The sequence below is a fragment of the Anomaloglossus baeobatrachus genome, chromosome 12 (genome assembly GCF_048569485.1).
Source record: "Anomaloglossus baeobatrachus isolate aAnoBae1 chromosome 12, aAnoBae1.hap1, whole genome shotgun sequence".
Taxonomy (NCBI): domain Eukaryota; kingdom Metazoa; phylum Chordata; class Amphibia; order Anura; family Aromobatidae; genus Anomaloglossus; species Anomaloglossus baeobatrachus.
Genome location: NC_134364.1, coordinates 14,910,609 through 14,931,263, shown reverse-complemented (window position 1 = coordinate 14,931,263; position 20,655 = coordinate 14,910,609). Strand labels below are relative to the sequence as shown.

Genomic DNA, 20,655 nt, shown 5'->3' with positions numbered 1-20,655 from the left:
GGGTCTCAGGCCAGTATCAGGCTCTCTCCTGCGGGCTGGTAGCCGGGTGTCAGGCCGGTGCCAGGCTCTCAGGGGCGCTCTCCTGAGGGCAGGTAGCCGGGGTGTCAGGCCGGTGCTCGGTTCTCAGGGGCGCTCTCCTGCGGGCTGGTAGCCGGGGTGTCAGGCCGGTGCTCGGTTCTCAGGGGCGCTCTCCTGAGGGCAGGTAGCCGGGGTCTCAGGCCAGTATCAGGCTCTCTCCTGCGGGCTGGTAGCCGGGGTGTCAGGCCGGTGCCAGGCTCTCAGGGGCGCTCTCCTGCGGGCTGGTAGCCGGGGTGTCAGGCCGGTGCCAGGCTCTCCGGGGCGCTCTCCTGAGGGCAGGTAGCCGGGGTCTCAGGCCAGTATCAGGCTCTCTCCTGCGGGCAGGTAGCCGGGGTGTCAGGCCGGTGCCAGGCTCTCAGGGGCGCTCTCCTGCGGGCTGGTAGCCGGGGTGTCAGGCCGGTGCTCGGTTCTCAGGGGCGCTCTCCTGAGGGCAGGTAGCCGGGGTGTCAGGCCGGTGCTCGGTTCTCAGGGGCGCTCTCCTGCGGGCTGGTAGCCGGGGTGTCAGGCCGGTGCTCGGTTCTCAGGGGCTCTCATGCCGGGCAGGTAGCCGGGGTCTCCGGGGCTCTCCTGCGGGCACAGCTGGCAGAGGAGGCCGGGCACACGTGGACCGGCCCCGCCTCCCGCCGCTCGGGGGGGAGGAGCCGCTCTGCTCCGCTCTCCTCCGCTTCTCTCTCCACTTCCTCGGTGAACTTGTCGCCGCCGCCGGGAGCCGTGCAGACACCGCGGTTCCCCCCTGCGCTCCGCGCCGCTGCCCCCGGCCATGGCCGGACACGAGTGGGACTGGTTCCAGCGAGAGGAGCTGATCGGGCAGATCAGTGACATCAGGGTGCAGCATCTGCAAGGTACAGACCGGGCGTGCAGCGGAGGGAGGGGGCACATCATGTGTACAGGGGGCACTCAGCTGCTGCAGAACCTCCTGGGGCACGGACCTGTCCGTCCTCACACTGTCACTGCCGATCAGCGGCTTCTCTTCCCCGGGGGTTTCTGCCTTGTGTCCCGGCAGATTATGGGTTAACAGTTCCGCTTATTCCACCTTCCATCAAGCTCCGCTCACCTGTAGCGCCGCGACCTCCAGCAGCAGAGGCGCATGCTGGGAGATGTAGTGCCCCTGAAGGAGGCGCATGCTGGGAGATGTAGTGCCCCTGAAGGAGGCGCTTCCCGCTGCTCTATATTGTGTGGTTGCACTGCGCCTTGATGTCAGGCGCTGCTGCTGCAGAACCTCTTTAGTCTTAGAGCTTTAACTCTGTTATTTACCCTCTTGATCTCGATGGGATTGGCTCCTGGTTGGTCACTTGGTTTAGTACCTGGTTGGACACCTGGCTGGCGATCTGGTTGGTCACTTTTTTCTGCTCCTGGTTGTGCACCTGGTTTGGTACCTAGCTGGGCTCCTGGTTGTGCACCTGGTTTGGTACCTAGCTGGGTTCCTGGTTGTGCACCTGGTTTGGTACCTAGCTGGGCTCCTGGTTGTGCACCTGGTTTGGTACCTAGCTGGGCTCCTGGTTGTGCACCTGGTTTGGTACCTAGCTGGGCTCCTTGTTTAGTACTTGGTTGGAGACTTGGTTTAGTAACTGGTTGGGATCCTGGCTGGGCTCCTTGTTGGGCACTTGGTTTGGTACCTGGTATGTGTCCTAGTTGGACACTTGGTTGGGCGCTTGGTTTAGCACCTGGCGGGGCTCTTGGTTGGACACTTGGTTTAGCACCTGGCGGGGCTCTTGATTGGACACTTGGTTTAGCACCTGGCAGGACTTCTGGCAGGGCTCTTGGTTGGACACTTGGTTTAGCTCCTGGCGGGGCTCTTGGTTGGACACTTGGTTTAGCACCTGGCGGGGCTCTTGGTTGGACACTTGGTTTAGCTCCTGGCGGGGCTCTTGGTTGGACACTTGGTTTAGTACCTGGCAGGGCTCTTGGTTGGACACTTGGTTTAGCTCCTGGCGGGGCTCTTGGTTGGACACTTGGTTTAGCACCTGGCGGGGCTCTTGGTTGGACACTTGGTTTAGCACCTGGCGGGGCTCTTGGTTGGACACTTGGTTTAGCTCCTGGCGGGGCTCTTGGTTGGACACTTGGTTTAGCTCCTGGCGGGCCTCTTGGTTGGACACTTGGTTTAGCACCTGGCGGGGCTCTTGGTTGGACACTTGGTTTAGCACCTGGCGGGGCTCTTGGTTGGACACTTGGTTTAGTACCTGGCAGGGCTCTTGGTTGGACACTTGGTTTAGCACCTGGCGGGGCTCTTGGTTGGACACTTGGTTTAGCACCTGGCGGGGCTCTTGGTTGGACACTTGGTTTAGCACCTGGCAGGACTTCTGGTGGGGCTTTTGGTTGGACACTTGGTTTAGCACCTGGCAGGACTTCTGGTGGGGCTTTTGGTTGGACACTTGGTTTAGCACCTGGCAGGACTTCTGGTGGGGCTTTTGGTTGGACACTTGGTTTAGCACCTGGCAGGACTTCTGGTGGGGCTCTTGGTTGGACACTTGGTTTAGCACCTGGTGGGGCTCTTGGTTGGACACTTGGTTTAGCACCTGGCGGGGCTCTTGGTTGGACACTTGGTTTAGCACCTGGCAGGACTTCTGGTGGGGCTTTTGGTTGGACACTTGGTTTAGCACCTGGCAGGACTTCTGGTGGGGCTTTTGGTTGGACACTTGGTTTAGCACCTGGCAGGACTTCTGGTGGGGCTTTTGGTTGGACACTTGGTTTAGCACCTGGCAGGACTTCTGGTGGGGCTCTTGGTTGGACACTTGGTTTAGCACCTGGCGGGGCTCTTGGTTGGACACTTGGTTTAGCACCTGGCGGGGCTCTTGGTTGGACACTTGGTTTAGCTCCTGGCGGGGCTCTTGGTTAGATACTTGGTTTAGCACCTGGCAGGACTTCTGGTGGGGCTCTTGGTTGGACACTTGGTTTAGCACCTGGCAGGACTTTTGGTGGGGCTCTTGGTTAGATACTTGGTTTAGCACCTGGCAGGACGTCTGGTGGGGCTCTTGGTTGGACACTTGGTTTAGCACCTGGCAGGACTTCTGGTGGGGCTCTTAGTTAGATACTTGGTTTAGCACCTGGCAGGACGTCTGGTGGGGCTCTTGGTTAGATACTTGGTTTAGCACCTGGCAGGACTTCTGGTGGGGCTTTTGGTTGGACACTTGGTTTAGCACCTGGCAGGACTTCTGGTGGGGCTCTTGGTTAGATACTTGGTTTAGCACCTGGCAGGACTTCTGGTGGGGCTCTTGGTTGGACACTTGGTTTAGCACCTGGCAGGACTTCTGGTGGGGCTCTTGGTTGGACACTTGGTTTAGCACCTGGCAGGACTTCTGGTGGGGCTCTTGGTTGGACACTTGGTTTAGCACCTGGCAGGACTTCTGGTGGGGCTCTTAGTTAGATACTTGGTTTAGCACCTGGCAGGACGTCTGGTGGGGCTCTTGGTTGGACACTTGGTTTAGCACCTGGCAGGACTTTTGGTGGGGCTCCTGGTTGGACACTTGGTTTGGTACCTGGCAGGGCTTCTGGTGGGGCTCCTGGTTGGACACTTGGTTTGGTACCTGGCAGGATTTCTGGTGGGGCTCTTGGTTGGACACTTGATTTAGCACCTGGCAGGACTTTTGGTGGGGCTCCTGGTTGGACACTTGGTTTGGTACCTGGCAAGGCTTCTGACTGGGTTCCTGGTGGGGCTACGGCTGTTTATATTGTGCTCGTCTGTGCCATGATGGGAGTTGTAGTTCCTGACCTGATTCGGGTGCACAGACAGAGGTCAGACAGCGCTCTGGAAAGTTTATGGCCCCGGGCGCTGTCTACATAGATCTGCCAAGAATATAAAGAAGCAGCAAAGGAAGGTGAAGATGTGTGAGATCTCCACGGTGGAGATCTCTGTGCCTGGGAAAGCTGGGTGACTACCAATGTGGCCGCTAATCCCAGCCCCCGCCCCGAGGGGCTGCCACTTACCTCTATGATACACCGGCATGGCGGCGCTGCCCGGTTAGTGATTTGGGAGCAGGACTTCACTGGGTTCTACTCAGACAACTCTGGAGTGTGGAAAAGCTGGGTGACCATCAATATGGCCACCATCAGTGCTCGAACAGGCAGAGGCGTAACTACAATAGGTGCAGGGGATGCAAATGTGCCCAATCCCCGGAGCCCGGGGGACCCCTGAAAAGACCAATACTATTAAAGATTTGCAATAATTGGAAATTTTTTGGGCCCATGAGTTTCAAATTACACCACTGCATAATGGAGCTGTCACCCAGCTTTCCTGGCCTATCTGCCTAACTGTGTGGAAAGCTGGGTGACAGCTCACATAGAAGGTGCCCTGGCGGTACCCTCGCCCTACTCGGACCACCAACAGCCCAGAGTCCAGGACGTCCCTGGGAAAGCGGGTCGAAGCCATAGTGGGGCCCAGCTTTCCCAAGAGCACATAGAACTAAGTAAATGAGGACATAACCGGAGAGACCGAAGCTGCGGACGAGCAGGGGCACGGAGGGTGCGGACGAGCAGGGGCACGGAGGGTGCGGACGAGCAGGGGCACGGAGGGTGCGGACGAGCAGGGGCACGGAGGGTGCGGACGAGCAGGGGCACGGAGGCTGCGGACGAGCAGGGGCACGGAGGCTGCGGACGAGCAGGGGCACGGAGGCTGCGGACGAGCAGGGGCACGGAGGCTGCGGACGAGCAGGGGCACGGAGGCTGCCATGCATTGTGCAAAGTGCTCCACACCCTGCAGCGAAGGGTTAACAGCACAGAACTTTACTATGGTTTGTTTTGTTTTTTTGTACAGTTTGTTCCATAGACATCAAAGAGCCTGATGTCATAGGTGAGCGTTACAGGCGGGTGTATAGGGGCTGTGCTATAGGTGAGCGTTACAGGTGGGTGTATAGGGGCTGTGCTATAGGTGAGCGTTACAGGCGGGTGTATAGGGGCTGTGCTATAGGTGAGCGTTACAGACGGGTGTATAGGGGCTGTGCTGTAGGTGAGCGTTACAGGTGGGTGTATAGGGGCTGTGCTATAGGTGAGCGTTACAGGCGGGTGTATAGGGGCTGTGCTATAGGTGAGCGTTACAGGCGGGTGTATAGGGGCTGTGCTATAGGTGAGCGTTACAGGCTGGTGTATAGGGGCTGTGCTATAGGTGAGCGCTACAGGCGGGTGTATAGGGTCTGTGCTATAGGTGAGCGTTATAGGCGGGTGTATAGGGGCTGTGCTATAGGTGAGCGTTACAGGTGGGTGTATAGGGGCTGTGCTATAGGTGAGCGTTACAGGCGGGTGTGTAGGGGCTGTGCTATAGGTGAGCGTTACAGGCGGGTGTATAGGGGCTGTGCTATAGGTGAGCGTTACAGGCGGGTGTATAGGGGCTGTGCTATAGGTGAGCGCTACAGGCGGGTGTATAGGGGCTGGGCTATAGGTGAGCGTTACAGGTGGGTGTATAGGGGCTGTGCTATAGGTGAGTGTTACAGGCGGGTGTATAGGGGCTGTGCTATAGGTGAGTGTTACAGGTGGGTGTATAGGAGCTGTGCTATAGGTGAGTGTTACAGGTGGGTGTATAGCGGCTGTGCTATAGGTGAGTGTTACAGGTGGGTGTATAGGGGCTGTGCTATAGGTGAGTGTTACAGGTGGGTGTATAGGGGCTGTGCTATAGGTGAGTGTTACAGGCGGGTGTATAGGAGCTGTGCTATAGGTGAACGATACAGGCGGGTGTATAGGGGCTGTGCTATAGGTGAGCGATACAGGCGGGTGTATAGGGGCTGTGCTATAGGTGAGCATTACAGACGGGTGTATAGAGGCTGTGCTATCGGTGAGCGATACAGGCGGGTGTATAGGGGCTGTGCTATCGGTGAGCGATACAGGCGGGTGTATAGGGCCTGTGCTATAGGTGAGCGATACAGGCTGTGCTATAGGTGAGCGATACAGACGGGTGTATAGGGGCTGTTTTATAGGTGAGCGTTGCAGGCATGTGTATAGGGGCTGCGCTATAGGTGAGCGTTACAGGCGGGTGTATAGGGGCTGTGCTGTAGGTGAGCGTTACAGGTGGGTGTATAGGGGCTGTGCTATAGGTGAGCGTTACAGGCGGGTGTATAGGGGCTGTGCTATAGGTGAGCGTTACAGACGGGTGTATAGGGGCTGTGCTGTAGGTGAGCGTTACAGGTGGGTGTATAGGGGCTGTGCTATAGGTGAGCGTTACAGGCGGGTGTATAGGGGCTGTGCTATAGGTGAGCGTTACAGGCGGGTGTATAGGGGCTGTGCTATAGGTGAGCGTTACAGGCTGGTGTATAGGGGCTGTGCTATAGGTGAGCGCTACAGGCGGGTGTATAGGGGCTGTGCTATAGGTGAGCGTTATAGGCGGGTGTATAGGGGCTGTGCTATAGGTGAGCGTTACAGGTGGGTGTATAGGGGCTGTGCTATAGGTGAGTGTTACAGGTGGGTGTATAGGGGCTGTGCTATAGGTGAGTGTTACAGGTGGGTGTATAGGAGCTGTGCTATAGGTGAGTGTTACAGGTGGGTGTATAGCGGCTGTGCTATAGGTGAGTGTTACAGGTGGGTGTATAGGGGCTGTGCTATAGGTGAGCGTTACAGGCGGGTGTATAGGAGCTGCGCTATGGGTGAATGTTACAGACGGGTGTATAGGGGCCGTGCTATCGGTGAGCGATACAGGCGGGTGTATAGGGCCTGTGCTATAGGTGAGCGATACAGGCTGTGCTATAGGTGAGCGATACAGACGGGTGTATAGGGGCTGTTTTATAGGTGAGCGTTGCAGGCATGTGTATAGGGGCTGCGCTATAGGTGAGCGTTACAGGCGGGTGTATAGGGGCTGTGCTGTAGGTGAGCGTTACAGGTGGGTGTATAGGGGCTGTGCTATAGGTGAGCGTTACAGGCGGGTGTATAGGGGCTGTGCTATAGGTGAGCGTTACAGACGGGTGTATAGGGGCTGTGCTGTAGGTGAGCGTTACAGGTGGGTGTATAGGGGCTGTGCTATAGGTGAGCGTTACAGGCGGGTGTATAGGGGCTGTGCTATAGGTGAGCGTTACAGGCGGGTGTATAGGGGCTGTGCTATAGGTGAGCGTTACAGGCTGGTGTATAGGGGCTGTGCTATAGGTGAGCGCTACAGGCGGGTGTATAGGGTCTGTGCTATAGGTGAGCGTTATAGGCGGGTGTATAGCGGCTGTGCTATAGGTGAGTGTTACAGGTGGGTGTATAGGGGCTGTGCTATAGGTGAGTGTTACAGGTGGGTGTATAGGGGCTGTGCTATAGGTGAGTGTTACAGGTGGGTGTATAGGAGCTGTGCTATAGGTGAGTGTTACAGGTGGGTGTATAGCGGCTGTGCTATAGGTGAGTGTTACAGGTGGGTGTATAGCGGCTGTGCTATAGGTGAGTGTTACAGGTGGGTGTATAGGGGCTGTGCTATAGGTGAGCGTTACAGGCGGGTGTATAGGAGCTGCGCTATGGGTGAATGTTACAGACGGGTGTATAGGGGCTGTGCTATAGGTGGGCATTACAGGTGGGTGTATAGAGGCTGTGCTGTAGGTGAGCGCTACAGACGGGTGTATAGGGGCTGCGCTATAGGTGAGCGCTACAGGTGGGTGTATAGAGGCTGTGCTGTAGGTGAGCGCTACAGACTGGTGTATAGGGGCTGCGCTATCGGTGAGCGATACAGGCGGGTGTATAGGGGCTGTGCTATAGGTGAGCGATACAGGCGGGTGTATAGGGGCTGTGCTATAGGTGAGCATTACAGACGGGTGTATAGAGGCTGTGCTATCGGTGAGCGATACAGGCGGGTGTATAGGGGCTGTGCTATCGGTGAGCGATACAGGCGGGTGTATAGGGCCTGTGCTATAGGTGAGCGATACAGGCTGTGCTATAGGTGAGCGATACAGACGGGTGTATAGGGGCTGTTTTATAGGTGAGCGTTGCAGGCATGTGTATAGGGGCTGCGCTATAGGTGAGCGTTACAGGCGGGTGTATAGGGGCTGCGCTATAGGTGAGCGCTACAGGCGGGTGTATAGGGGCTGACATCCCACACCGGGTATTACTGCCTGACCATAATAGGGACATGAGGAGAAGTGCAACTGATGAAAAAACGACCCTACGAGAACATCACTCTTCAATCGATCCAGTCATTGGTTGGACTGTACATTCTATAAATTGCATAAGTATTGGTCCCCAGGGATGCATAAAGCAAGGATGATTCACCTACAATGGGATAGCTACAAATGGAGGGGGGCTTCTGCTGGAGCAGGTGGCCCTGGGGTTATGGGCCCCTCTATCCTGCAGCCAGAGCCTTTCACTATTTTCCCATAACGATCTGTGCACCAAAATCTCCCACAGACCCCCAACTGCCCCCAATCTTTCATCACATTGGTCCCCTGAGATGGGCAATGGATTATTTTGGGCCTCGTTCCACTGTTTCAGGAGCCCGAAGCCTCTGCCTGGTCTGTATATATTGTCTATGTCACCAATGACTGTACAAAATGACCGGCGTTTGCCCTAAAAATACCCAGAATGTGGATCGGTGCGTGGAGGAGACAAACTGCGCACGACCCTATATACAAGGATATTAGGAGATTGCCGACTATATAATTATCAACTCCATTCAACGCACAGAGCCAGGCTGCAATACCAGATGCAGCCTGTGTGCAGGGGGGGCGCTGTTGCTGCCATGTTTAGTAGAGATCCGGATTCTCAGTGTGGCTTTCTCCTGGGGGCGTCTCCCCTGTTGTGGGGTCACTTCTGTTGGATGTGCTCATGTGACATCTGTTCCTGCCGGCGGTTTCTTGAGACTTCACTTGACCTCCTTGGTAGTTTATCTTCACCGGTGCAGATGGGTGCAATGTGCAGGCGATATCTGATGATGCCGCAGGATTGCAAACTACACCTCCTAGCAGCCTGTGCACACTGGGACTTGTACTCCTGCTACTCCTTACTAGGCTTTCATTCAATCAGCACCGAATACAGCAGGGGGAGCCACTGAGGAGAAAGAGAGGAGAGAGCAGGGGCTGTGCAGAGCGGGGTGCCACTGAGGAGAAAGAGAGGAGTGAGCAGGGGCTGTGCAGAGCGGGGAGCCACTGACGAGAAAGCGAGGAGAGAGCAGGGGCTGTGCAGAGCGGGGAGCCACTGAGGAGAAAGAGAGGAGAGAGCAGGGGCTGTGCAGAGCAGGGAGCCACTGAGGAGAAAGAGAGGAGAGAGCAGGGGCTGTGCAGAGCAGGGAGCCACTGAGGAGAAAGGGAGGAGAGAGCAGGGGCTGTGCAGAGCGGGGAGCCACTGAGGAGAAAGAGAGGAGAGAGCAGGGGCTGTGCAGAGCGGGGAGCCACTGAGGAGAAAGAGAGGAGAGAGCAGGGGCTGTGCAGAGCAGGGAGCCACTGAGGAGAAAGGGAGGAGAGAGCAGGGGCTGTGCAGAGCGGGGAGCCACTGAGGAGAAAGAGAGGAGAGAGCAGGGGCTGTGCAGAGCGGGGAGCCACTGAGGAGAAAGAGAGGAGAGAGCAGGGGCTGTGCAGAGCGGGGAGCCACTGAGAAGAAAGAGAGGAGAGAGCAGGGGCTGTGCAGAGCGGGGAGCCACTGAGAAGAAAGAGAGGAGAGCAGGGGCTGTGCAGAGCGGGGAGCCACTGAGGAGAAAGAGAGGAGAGAGCAGGGGCTGTGCAGAGCGGGGAGCCACTGAGGAGAAAGAGAGGAGAGAGCAGGGGCTGTGCAGAGCGGGGAGCCACTGAGGAGAAAGAGAGGAGAGAGCAGGGGCTGTGCAGAGCGGGGAGCCACTGAGGAGAAAGAGAGGAGAGCAGGGGCTGTGCAGAGCAGGGAGTCACTGAGGAGAAAGAGAGGAGAGCAGGGGCTGTGCAGAGCAGGGAGCCACTGAGGAGAAAGAGAGGAGAGAGCAGGGGCTGTGCAGAGCGGGGAGCCACTGAGGAGAAAGAGAGGAGAGAGCAGGGGCTGTGCAGAGCAGGGTGCCACTGAGGAGAAAGGGAGGAGAGAGCAGGGGCTGTGCAGAGCGGGGAGCCACTGAGGAGAAAGAGAGGAGAGAGCAGGGGCTGTGCAGAGCAGGGAGCCACTGAGGAGAAAGGGAGGAGAGAGCAGGGGCTGTGCAGAGCAGGGAGCCACTGAGGAGAAAGGGAGGAGAGAGCAGGGGCTGTGCAGAGCAGGGAGCCACTGAGGAGAAAGGGAGGAGAGAGCAGGGACTGTGCAGAGCGGGGAGCCACTGAGGAGAAAGAGAGGAGAGAGCAGGGGCTGTGCAGAGCAGGGAGCCACTGAGGAGAAAGGGAGGAGAGAGCAGGGGCTGTGCAGAGCAGGGAGCCACTGAGGAGAAAGGGAGGAGAGAGCAGGGGCTGGGCAGAGCAGGGAGCCACTGAGGAGAAAGGGAGGAGAGAGCAGGGGCTGTGCAGAGCGGGGAGCCACTGAGGAGAAAGAGAGGAGAGAGCAGGGGCTGTGCAGAGCGGGGAGCCACTGAGGAGAAAGGGAGGAGAGAACAGGGGCTGTACAGAGCGGGGAGCCACTGAAGAGAAAGAGAGGAGAGCAGGGGCTGTGCAGAGCAGGGAGCCACTGAGGAGAAAGAGAGGAGAGAGCAGGGGCTGTACAGAGCGGGGAGCCACTGAAGAGAAAGAGAGGAGAGCAGGGGCTGTGCAGAGCAGGGAGCCACTGAGGAGAAAGAGAGGAGAGAGCAGGGGCTGTGCAGAGTGGGGACCCACTGAGGACAAAGAGAGGATAGAGCAGGGGCTGTGCAGAGCGGGGAGCCACTGAGAAGAAAGAGAGGAGAGAGCAGGGGCTGTGCAGAGCAGGGAGCCACTGAGAAGAAAGGGAGGAGAGAGCAGGGGCTGTGCAGAGCAGGGAGCCACTGAGGAGAAAGGGAGGAGAGAGCAGGGGCTGTGCAGAGCAGGGAGCCACTGAGGAGAAAGGGAGGAGAGAGCAGGGGCTGTGCAGAGCAGGGAGCCACTGAGGAGAAAGGGAGGAGAGAGCAGGGGCTGTGCAGAGCAGGGAGCCACTGAGGAGAAAGGGAGGAGAGAGCAGGGGCTGTGCAGAGCAGGGAGCCACTGAGGAGAAAGGGAGGAGAGAGCAGGGGCTGTGCAGAGCGGGGAGCCACTGAGGAGAAAGGGAGGAGAGAGCAGGGGCTGTGCAGAGCGGGGAGCCACTGAGGAGAAAGGGAGGAGAGAGCAGGGGCTGTGCAGAGCGGGGAGCCACTGAGGAGAAAGGGAGGAGAGAGCAGGGGCTGTGCAGAGCGGGGAGCCACTGAGAAGAAAGTGAGGAGAGAGCAGGGGCTGTGCAGAGCAGGGAGCCACTGAGAGAAGAAAGGGAGGAGAGAGCAGGGGCTGTGCAGAGCGGGGAGCCACTGAGGAGAAAGGGAGGAGAGAGCAGGGGCTGTGCAGAGCAGGGAGCCACTGAGGAGAAATGGAGGAGAGAGCAGGGGCTGTGCAGAGCAGGGAGCCACTGAGGAGAAAGGGAGGAGAGAGCAGGGGCTGTGCAGAGCAGGGAGCCACTGAGGAGAAAGGGAGGAGAGAGCAGGGGCTGTGCAGAGCGGGGAGCCACTGAGAAGAAAGTGAGGAGAGAGCAGGGGCTGTGCAGAGCAGGGAGCCACTGAGAGAAGAAAGGGAGGAGAGAGCAGGGGCTGTGCAGAGCGGGGAGCCACTGAGGAGAAAGGGAGGAGAGAGCAGGGGCTGTGCAGAGCAGGGAGCCACTGAGGAGAAAGGGAGGAGAGAGCAGGGGCTGTGCAGAGGGGTGAGCCACTGAGGAGAAAGGGAGGAGAGAGCAGGGGCTGTGTGGAGCAGGGAGCCACTGAGGAGAAAGGGAGGAGAGAGCAGGGGCTGTGCAGAGCGGGGAGCCACAGAGAGAAGAAAGTGAGGGGAGAGCAGGGGCTGTGCAGAGGGGAAGCCACTGAGGAGAAAGGGAGGAGAGAGCTGGGACTGTGCAGAGCAGGGAGCCACTGAGAAGAAAGGGAGGAGAGAGCAGGGGCTGTGCAGAGCAGGGACCCACTGAGAAGAAAGCGAGGAGAGAGCTGGGACTGTGCAGAGGGGAAGCCACTGAGGAGAAAGAGAGGAGAGAGCAGGGGCTGTGCAGAGCAGGGAGCCACTGAGAAGAAAGGGAGGAGAGAGCTGGGACTGTGCAGAGGGGAAGCCACTGAGAAGAAAGGGAGGAGAGAGCTGGGACTGTGCAGAGCAGGGAGCCACTGAGAAGAAAGGGAGGAGAGAGCAGGGGCTGTGCAGAGGGGAAGCCACTGAGGAGAAAGGGAGGAGAGAGCAGGGGCTGTGCGGAGGGGAAGCCACTGAGGAGAAAGAGAGGAGAGAGCAGGGGCTGTGCAGAGCAGGGAGCCACTGAGAAGAAAGGGAGGAGAGAGCTGGGACTGTGCAGAGGGGAAGCCACTGAGGAGAAAGAGAGGAGAGAGCAGGGGCTGTGCAGAGGGGAAGCCACTGAGGAGAAAGAGAGGAGAGAGCAGGGGCTGTGCAGAGCAGGGAGCCACTGAGAAGAAAGGGAGGAGAGAGCTGGGACTGTGCAGAGCAGGGAGCCACTGAGAAGAAAGGGAGGAGAGAGCAGGGGCTGTGCAGAGGGGAAGCCACTGAGAAGAAAGGGAGGAGAGAGCAGGGGCTGTGCAGAGCAGGGACCCACTGAGAAGAAAGCGAGGAGAGAGCTGGGACTGTGCAGAGGGGAAGCCACTGAGGAGAAAGAGAGGAGAGAGCAGGGGCTGTGCAGAGCAGGGAGCCACTGAGAAGAAAGGGAGGAGAGAGCTGGGACTGTGCAGAGCAGGGAGCCACTGAGAAGAAAGGGAGGAGAGAGCTGGGACTGTGCAGAGCAGGGAGCCACTGAGAAGAAAGGGAGGAGAGAGCAGGGGCTGTGCAGAGGGGAAGCCACTGAGGAGAAAGGGAGGAGAGAGCAGGGGCTGTGCAGAGGGGAAGCCACTGAGGAGAAAGAGAGGAGAGAGCAGGGGCTGTGCAGAGCAGGGAGCCACTGAGGAGAAAGAGAGGAGAGCAGGGGCTGTGCAGAGCAGGGAGCCACTGAGGAGAAAGGGAGGAGAGAGCAGGGGCTGCGGGGAGCGGAGTGTCGGGGTGACTCTGTGACTGCAGGACGGCTCCATAGCTCAGAGATGGCTGCTCCTTTCTGGACATCAGGGGGGGACAGCTATATCTTGCCCTCGGCTCAGTGTCGCCCCCTGCTGGGGAATCTATAGCCTGTAATTACAGGGTGACGCCTTCTCTGAACATTTTCCGGATCGCTGCGGTCAGCGGGACGCGGCCATTATTCTGATTATAGCTCTTTAATAATTCTCTAAACGCAAAGCAAATATTTTATGTGTCTGAGTCATGTGACGCTTCAGCCTCAGTGATGTCACCGATTCTGCCCATATAAGGCGGATATCAGCTGTTAACCCCTGCCTGGCCAGATGGATTTTGCATCTGTCGGTTTGGCTGCGCTTGTGATGAGCGTTATGTAAGAAGTCTCCGGATACTCCGAGGATTCTCATTGGAAGAGATGTTCTCATAGGTGTAAAAATAGATGGTATCGGAGCGGGCCCCCACATTCCAGGGGCGCTGCCTGCGCAGAACCATGTGCCCCCTATAGTTTATGCAGTGCCCCCTCTTCCTCCATGCTGGATCCCCTGTAGGGGGACCCCAGGAGCTTACAATCACCTACTCCCCAACACCTGCCCTATATTGTCATCAGGACCGCCGGCGCCTGCGACAGCTCAGAGATACCTGAGATATATGTATATATATATATATATATATATATATATATATATATATATATATGTATATGTATATATATATATGTATATATATATATGTATATGTATGTATATATATATATGTATATGTATATGTATATGTATATATATATATAATATATATATATATATACACAATGTATATTGTACCGTGACTGTGAAACCCATGAACACCCAAATATCACACAGAGACTTACCGCAATAAAGCGACATATCAGAAGCAAATTCAGCTGCTTAGTTGACATTTGATCAGATGTAGGCGCCTGATGCCAGGTCACGGAGGACCCCCTATTGGTGTTGCCCTGTGCTGGGACCAGCGTACCGCAGGGGGGGCAACCCAGGAGCCCCACAGCACCCACACCACCAGCCAAACCCCCCCCCCCCACACTGCCAGGCAACCCCCCCCCCACAACACCAGCCAAAACCCCCCCACAACACCAGCCAAACCCCCCCCACACACACACTGCCAGGCAACCCCCCCCCACACCACCAGCCCAACCCCCCCACAACACCAGCCCAACCCCCCCACACCGCCAGGTGAACCCCCCACACTGCCAGGTGAACCCCCCACACCACCAGGCAAAACCCCCCCCCACCACCAGGCAAACCCCTCCCACACCGCCAGGTGAACCCCCCCCACACTGCCAGCCAAACCCCCTTCCCCCCATTGCCAGGTGAACCCCCACACACTGCCAGCCAACCCCCCCCCCCCACACCGCCAGCCAACCCCCACCACCAGCCAAAACCCCCCACACACCGCCAGCCAACCCTCCCCACCACCAAGTGAACACCCCCCCACACTGCCAGCCAAACCCCCCCTATCGCCAGGTGAACCCCCTACACCACCAGGCAAACACCCCCCCCACACCGCCAGCCAACCCCCACCACCAGCCAAAACCCCCCCACACACCGCCAGCCAAACCCCCCCCACACCGCCAGGCAATCGCCCCACACTGCCAGCCAAACCCCCCCCACCGCCAGGTGAACCCCCCCCCACACCACCAGGCAAACCCCGCATGGAGGCCGCACCAACAAACAAATGAAGGAAATGAATCTTGTCTTCAGTGAGATATTGATGAAATCTTACTTTTCAAATAGGGTGTACTCATTTATGCTGGGCACTAATATATAATATATATATATGAGGGTGTACTCATTTAAACCTGGCACCTTATATATAGAGGGTGTACTCATTTACGCTGAGCACTGTATATATAAGGGATGTACTCATTTATACTGGGCAGTGTATACACAGTGCCTTGCGAAAATATTCGACCCCCTTGAACTTTTCACGTTTTTCCCACATTTCAGGCTTCAAACATAAAGATAAAAATGTTAATGTTTTGGTGAAGAATCAACAACAAGTGGACACAATTGTGAAGATGAAGAGAATTTATTGCTTATTTTAAACTTTCGTAAAAAATATCTGAAAATTGGGGAGTGCAATATTATTCATCCCCTTTAAGTTAATACTTTGTAGCGCCACCTTTTGCTGTGATTACAGCTGCAGTCGCTGGGGTCTGTGTCTATCAGTTTTGCACATGGAGAGGCTGAAATTCTCGCCCGTTCTTCCTTTGTAAACAGCTGGAGCTGAGTGAGGTTGGATGGAGGCGTTTGTGAACAGCAGTTTTCAGCTCTTTCCACAGATTCTCGATTGGGTTCAGGTCTGGACTGTGACTTGGCCATTCTAACACCTGGATACGTTTATTTGTGAACCATTCCATTGTAGATTTTGCTTTATATTTGGGATCATTGTTTTGTTGGAAGACAAATCTCCGTCCCAGTCTCAGGTCTTTTGCAGACTCCAACAGGTTTTCTTCAAGAATGGTCCTGTATTTGGCTCCATCCATCTTCCCATCAATTTTAACCATCTTCCCTGTCCCTGCTGAAGAAAAGCAGACCCAAACCATGATGTTGCCACCACCATGTTTGACAGTGGGGATGGTGTGTTCTTGGTGATGAGCTGTGTTGCTTTTACGCCAAACATATCGTTTGGCATTGTGCCCAAATAGTTTGATTTTGGTTTGATCTGAGCAGAGCACCTTCTTCCACATGTTTGGAGTCTCCAGGTGGCTTGTGGCAAACTTTAAACAACACTTTTTATGGCTATCTTTGAGAAATGGCTTTCTTCTTGCCACTCTTCCATAAAGGCCAGATTTGTGCAGTGTAGACTGATTGTTGTCCTATGGACAGACTCTCCCACCTCAGCTGTAGATCTCTGCAGATCATCCAGAGGGATCATGGGCCTCTTGGCTGCATCTCTGATCAGTCTTCTCCTTGTGTGAGATGACAGTTTGGATGGAGGCCGGGTCTTGGTAGATTTGCAGTGGTATGATTCTCCTTCCATTTCAATATGATCGCTTGCACAGTGCTTCTTGGGATGTTTAAAGTTTTGGAAATCTTTTTGTAACCAAATCCGGCTTTAAACTTCTCCACAACAGTATCCTGGACCTGCCTGTTGTGTTCCTTGGTCTTCATGATGCTCTCTGCGCTTTACACAGAACATGAGACTATCACAGAGCAGGGGCATTTATACGGAGACTTGATTACACACAGGGGATTATATTTATCATCATCAGTCATTTAGGACAACATTGGAGCATTCAGAGATCCTCAATCAACTTCTGGAGTGAGATTGCTGCACTGAAAGTAAAGGGGATGAATAATATTGCACGCCACGATTTTCAGTTATTTATTTTTTAAAAAAGTGTAAAATAAGCAATAAATTTCATTCAACTTCACAATTGTGTCACTTGTTGTTGATTCTTCACCAGAACATTAACATTTATATCTTTATGTTTGAAGCCTGAAATGTGGGAAACGGTTTCAAAATTCAAGGGGGCTGAATACTTTTGCAAGGCACTGTAAATAGGGGGTGTACTAATTTATGCTGTGCATTGTGTATATAGAGGGTGTACTCATTTACGCTGGGCACTGTATATATAGAGGGTGTACTCATTTACGCTGGGCACTGTATATATAGAGGGTGTACTCATTTACACTGGGCACTGTATATATAGAGGGTGTACTCATTTACGCTGGGCAATGTATATATAGAGGGTGTACTCATTTACGCTGGGCACTGTGTGTGTATATATATATATATATATATATAAAAGGGGTGTACTCATTTAAGTCCAGGACTATATATATATATATATATATATATATATATGAGGGTGTACTCATTTAAGCTCGGCACTCTATATGTTCTGTAGTCTTCTAAAGACACGCACATAAGCCTTTCTTGCTTCATATTCAATAATATTCTTATAATTTTCTAGCTGCTGGATTATCAGATATTCTGGATTATCAGACATCACTTCTGCTCTGATCGTATACTGGAAGGCTGCAGCCAATCACTGGCTCCTGATTGGCTGTAGTAGTCACATGACCTCACAGAAGTGGCGCCTCCGCAGGAGATGATTATATGCTTATTATGTTATTTTTATTTCTTCACTTTAGTCCTTATGGGGGAGTCGCTCAGTGGTGGAAAATCCAACTTTCAGGAAGACGCGGAGCACAAACCCTAAGAGATCTCGGCTGTGTGAAGAGTCTGCAACAATGTATCAATGAAGGTGGAATCTGTCGCTGCGGAGTCCGATCACAGGAATTCCGAGCGGATACAATTGTAGCAAACTCCTCATCATCAGCCCCAAATGTTATTGTTACAATCTGAACACAAACTGAACTGTTTCCATTCACTGACAGCAAGCGCAGGTGCTGACATTGTTTAGGGGCTAAGAATAAAGGGCGAAAGTTGTGAAACTTTTTTATATTCAGAAAAATCCATTGAATGAAATTGTTTAGATGTTGATAGCTGTAAATTGTCCTATAGTCGAGCGCAGGCAGGACCAGTGCTTGCTGTCACTCTGTGCAGGGCAGGACCAGTGCTTGCTGTCACTCTGCGCAGGGCAGGACCAGTGATTGCTGTCACTCTGCGCAGGGCAGGACCAGTGCTTGCTGTCACTCTGCGCAGGGCAGGACCAGTGCTTGCTGTCACTCTGCGCAGGGCAGGACCAGTGCTTGCTGTCACTCTGCGCAGGGCAGGACCAGTGCTTGCTGTCACTCTGCGCATGGCAAGACCAGTGCTTGCTGTCACTCTGCGCATGGCAGGACCAGTGCTTGCTGTCACTCTGCGCATGGCAGGACCAGTGCTTGCTGTCACTCTGCGCATGGCAGGACCAGTGCTTGCTGTCACTCTGCGCATGGCAGGACCAGTGCTTGCTGTCACTCTGCGCATGGCAGGACCAGTGCTTGCTGTCACTCTGCGCATGGCAGGACCAGTGCTTGCTGTCACTCTGCGCATGGCAGGACCAGTGCTTGTTGTCACTCTGCGCAGGGCAGGACCAGTGCTTGCTGTCACTCTGCGCAGGGCAGGACCAGTGCTTGCTGTCACTCTGCGCAGGGCAGGACCAGTGCTTGCTGTCACTCTGCGCAGGGCAGGATCAGTGCTTGCTGTCACTCTGCGCAGGGCAGGATCAGTGCTTGCTGTCACTCTGCGCAGGGCAGGACCAGTGCTTGCTGTCACTCTGCGCAGGGCAGGACCAGTGCTTGCTGTCACTCTGCGCAGGGCAGGACCAGTGCTTGCTGTCACTCTGCGCATGGCAAGACCAGTGCTTGCTGTCACTCTGCGCATGGCAGGACCAGTGCTTGCTGTCACTCTGCGCATGGCAGGACCAGTGCTTGCTGTCACTCTGCGCAGGGCAGGACCAGTGCTTGCTGTCACTCTGCGCAGGGCAGGACCAGTGCTTGCTGTCACTCTGCGCAGGGCAGGACCAGTGCTTGCTGTCACTCTGCGCAGGGCAGGATCAGTGCTTGCTGTCACTCTGCGAAGGGCAGGATCAGTGCTTGCTGTCACTCTGCGCAGGGCAGGACCAGTGCTTGCTGTCACTCTGCGCAGGGCAGGACCAGTGCTTGCTGTCACTCTGCGCAGGGCAGGACCAGTGCTTGCTGTCACTCTGCGCATGGCAAGACCAGTGCTTGCTGTCACTCTGCGCATGGCAGGACCAGTGCTTGCTGTCACTCTGCGCATGGCAGGACCAGTGCTTGCTGTCACTCTGCGCATGGCAGGACCAGTGCTTGCTGTCACTCTGCGCAGGGCAGGACCAGTGCTTGCTGTCACTCTGCGCATGGCAGGACCAGTGCTTGCTGTCACTCTGCGCATGGCAGGACCAGTGCTTGCTGTCACTCTGCGCATGGCAGGACCAGTGCTTGTTGTCACTCTGCGCAGGGCAGGACCAGTGCTTGCTGTCACTCTGCGCAGGGCAGGACCAGTGCTTGCTGTCACTCTGCACAGGGCAGGACCAGTGCTTGCTGTCACTCTGCGCAGGGCAGGATCAGTGCTTGCTGTATATGAATGAACAGGGGTTTCCGTGTTATTTTTCACCTGTATTGTCTCCTGTATTGTCTCCTGGATGGTTATATAGGAGCTGTCATCTCTCGGCCCTGCAGGTCATGGCGCGGTCACCGGCTTCTACAGGGGGGTCACCGTCACCTGTACCCCAAAGCTGGAGGATTATGTAAGAAGTGGGTGGCCTGTGACTGCACCATGTATGGGGGAGGGGGGGGATCAGGAGTAGGAGTAGGAATGTCCCCAGTAACAATGGAGCGAGTCTCCAACAAGGGGCCGCTTGTCCTGGAAAGATCACATTGTTCCAGCGTCACAGCTTCCATGTAATGTAGAGAGGAAGACGAGAGAAGTATATAGTATATAATGTCTGCAGCTCAGAGCCACAAACCTGGCCACCAAGCCACGGCCACCAACACCAAGCCACGGCCACCAACACCAAGCCACGGCCACCAACACCAAGCCACGGCCACCAACACAAAGGAATTGGCACTGATTGTGCAGATGTTTATTTATTTCGGAGCGACAGATTTACTGTGATAATAAATTACAAAGGTCCTTTTTCTGAAATGAAGTTCAGCTGCAGCCAGAGATCATCCACCAAGAAGAGGACAGAGGGTATAAAAGAGGATAGCGGCACCAAGAGCAGAGCACAAGGGACTATTCTGTGACATGGGGACTGATCCTGAGTTACCTCCAGAGCTGCACTCACTATTCTGCTGGTGCAGTCACTGTGTACATACATTACATTACTGATCCTGAGTTACCTCCTGTATTATACTCCAGAGCTGCACTCACTATTCTGCTGGTGCAGTCACTGTGTACATGCATTACATTACTGATCCTGAGTTACCTCCTGTATTATACTCCAGAGCTGCACTCACTATTCTGCTGGTGCAGTCACTGTGTACATACATTACATTACTGATCCTGAGTTACCTCCTGTATTATACTCCAGAGCTGCACTCACTATTCTGCTGGTGCAGTCACTGTGTACATACATTACATTACTGATCCTGAGTTACCTCCTGTATTATACTCCAGAGCTGCACTCACTATTCTGCTGGTGCAGTCACTGTGTACATGCATTACATTACTGATCCTGAGTTACCTCCTGTATTATACTCCAGAGCTGCACTCACTATTCTGCTGGTGCAGTCACTGTGTACATACATTACATTACTGATCCTGAGTTACCTCCTGTATTATACTCCAGAGCTGCACTCACTATTCTGCTGGTGCAGTCACTGTGTACATACATTACATTACTGATCCTGAGTTACCTCCTGTATTATACTCCAGAGCTGCACTCACTATTCTGCTGGTGCAGTCACTGTGTACATGCATTACATTACTGATCCTGAGTTACCTCCTGTATTATACTCCAGAGCTGCACTCACTATTCTGCTGGTGCAGTCACTGTGTACATACATTACATTACTGATCCTGAGTTACCTCCTGTATTATACTCCAGAGCTGCACTCACTATTCTGCTGGTGCAGTCACTGTGTACATACATTACATTACTGATCCTGAGTTACCTCCTGTATTAGACTCCAGAGCTGCA

The 20,655-nt window shown here is 54.9% G+C and overlaps 1 protein-coding gene across 1 annotated transcript in view; it reads left to right on the top strand.

Moving 5' to 3' along the window:
- Positions 1 to 725: 725 nt before the first annotated feature.
- The window catches only part of CLMN (calmin), a 121,166-nt gene continuing 101,236 nt past the window's right edge, over positions 726 to 20,655 (top strand). Inside the window, exon 1 of the mRNA XM_075330818.1 lies at positions 726 to 920. Within this exon, the coding sequence (XP_075186933.1) occupies positions 839 to 920 (82 nt within the window). The 5' untranslated portion in view covers positions 726 to 838. The remainder of the gene's footprint in view (positions 921 to 20,655) is intronic.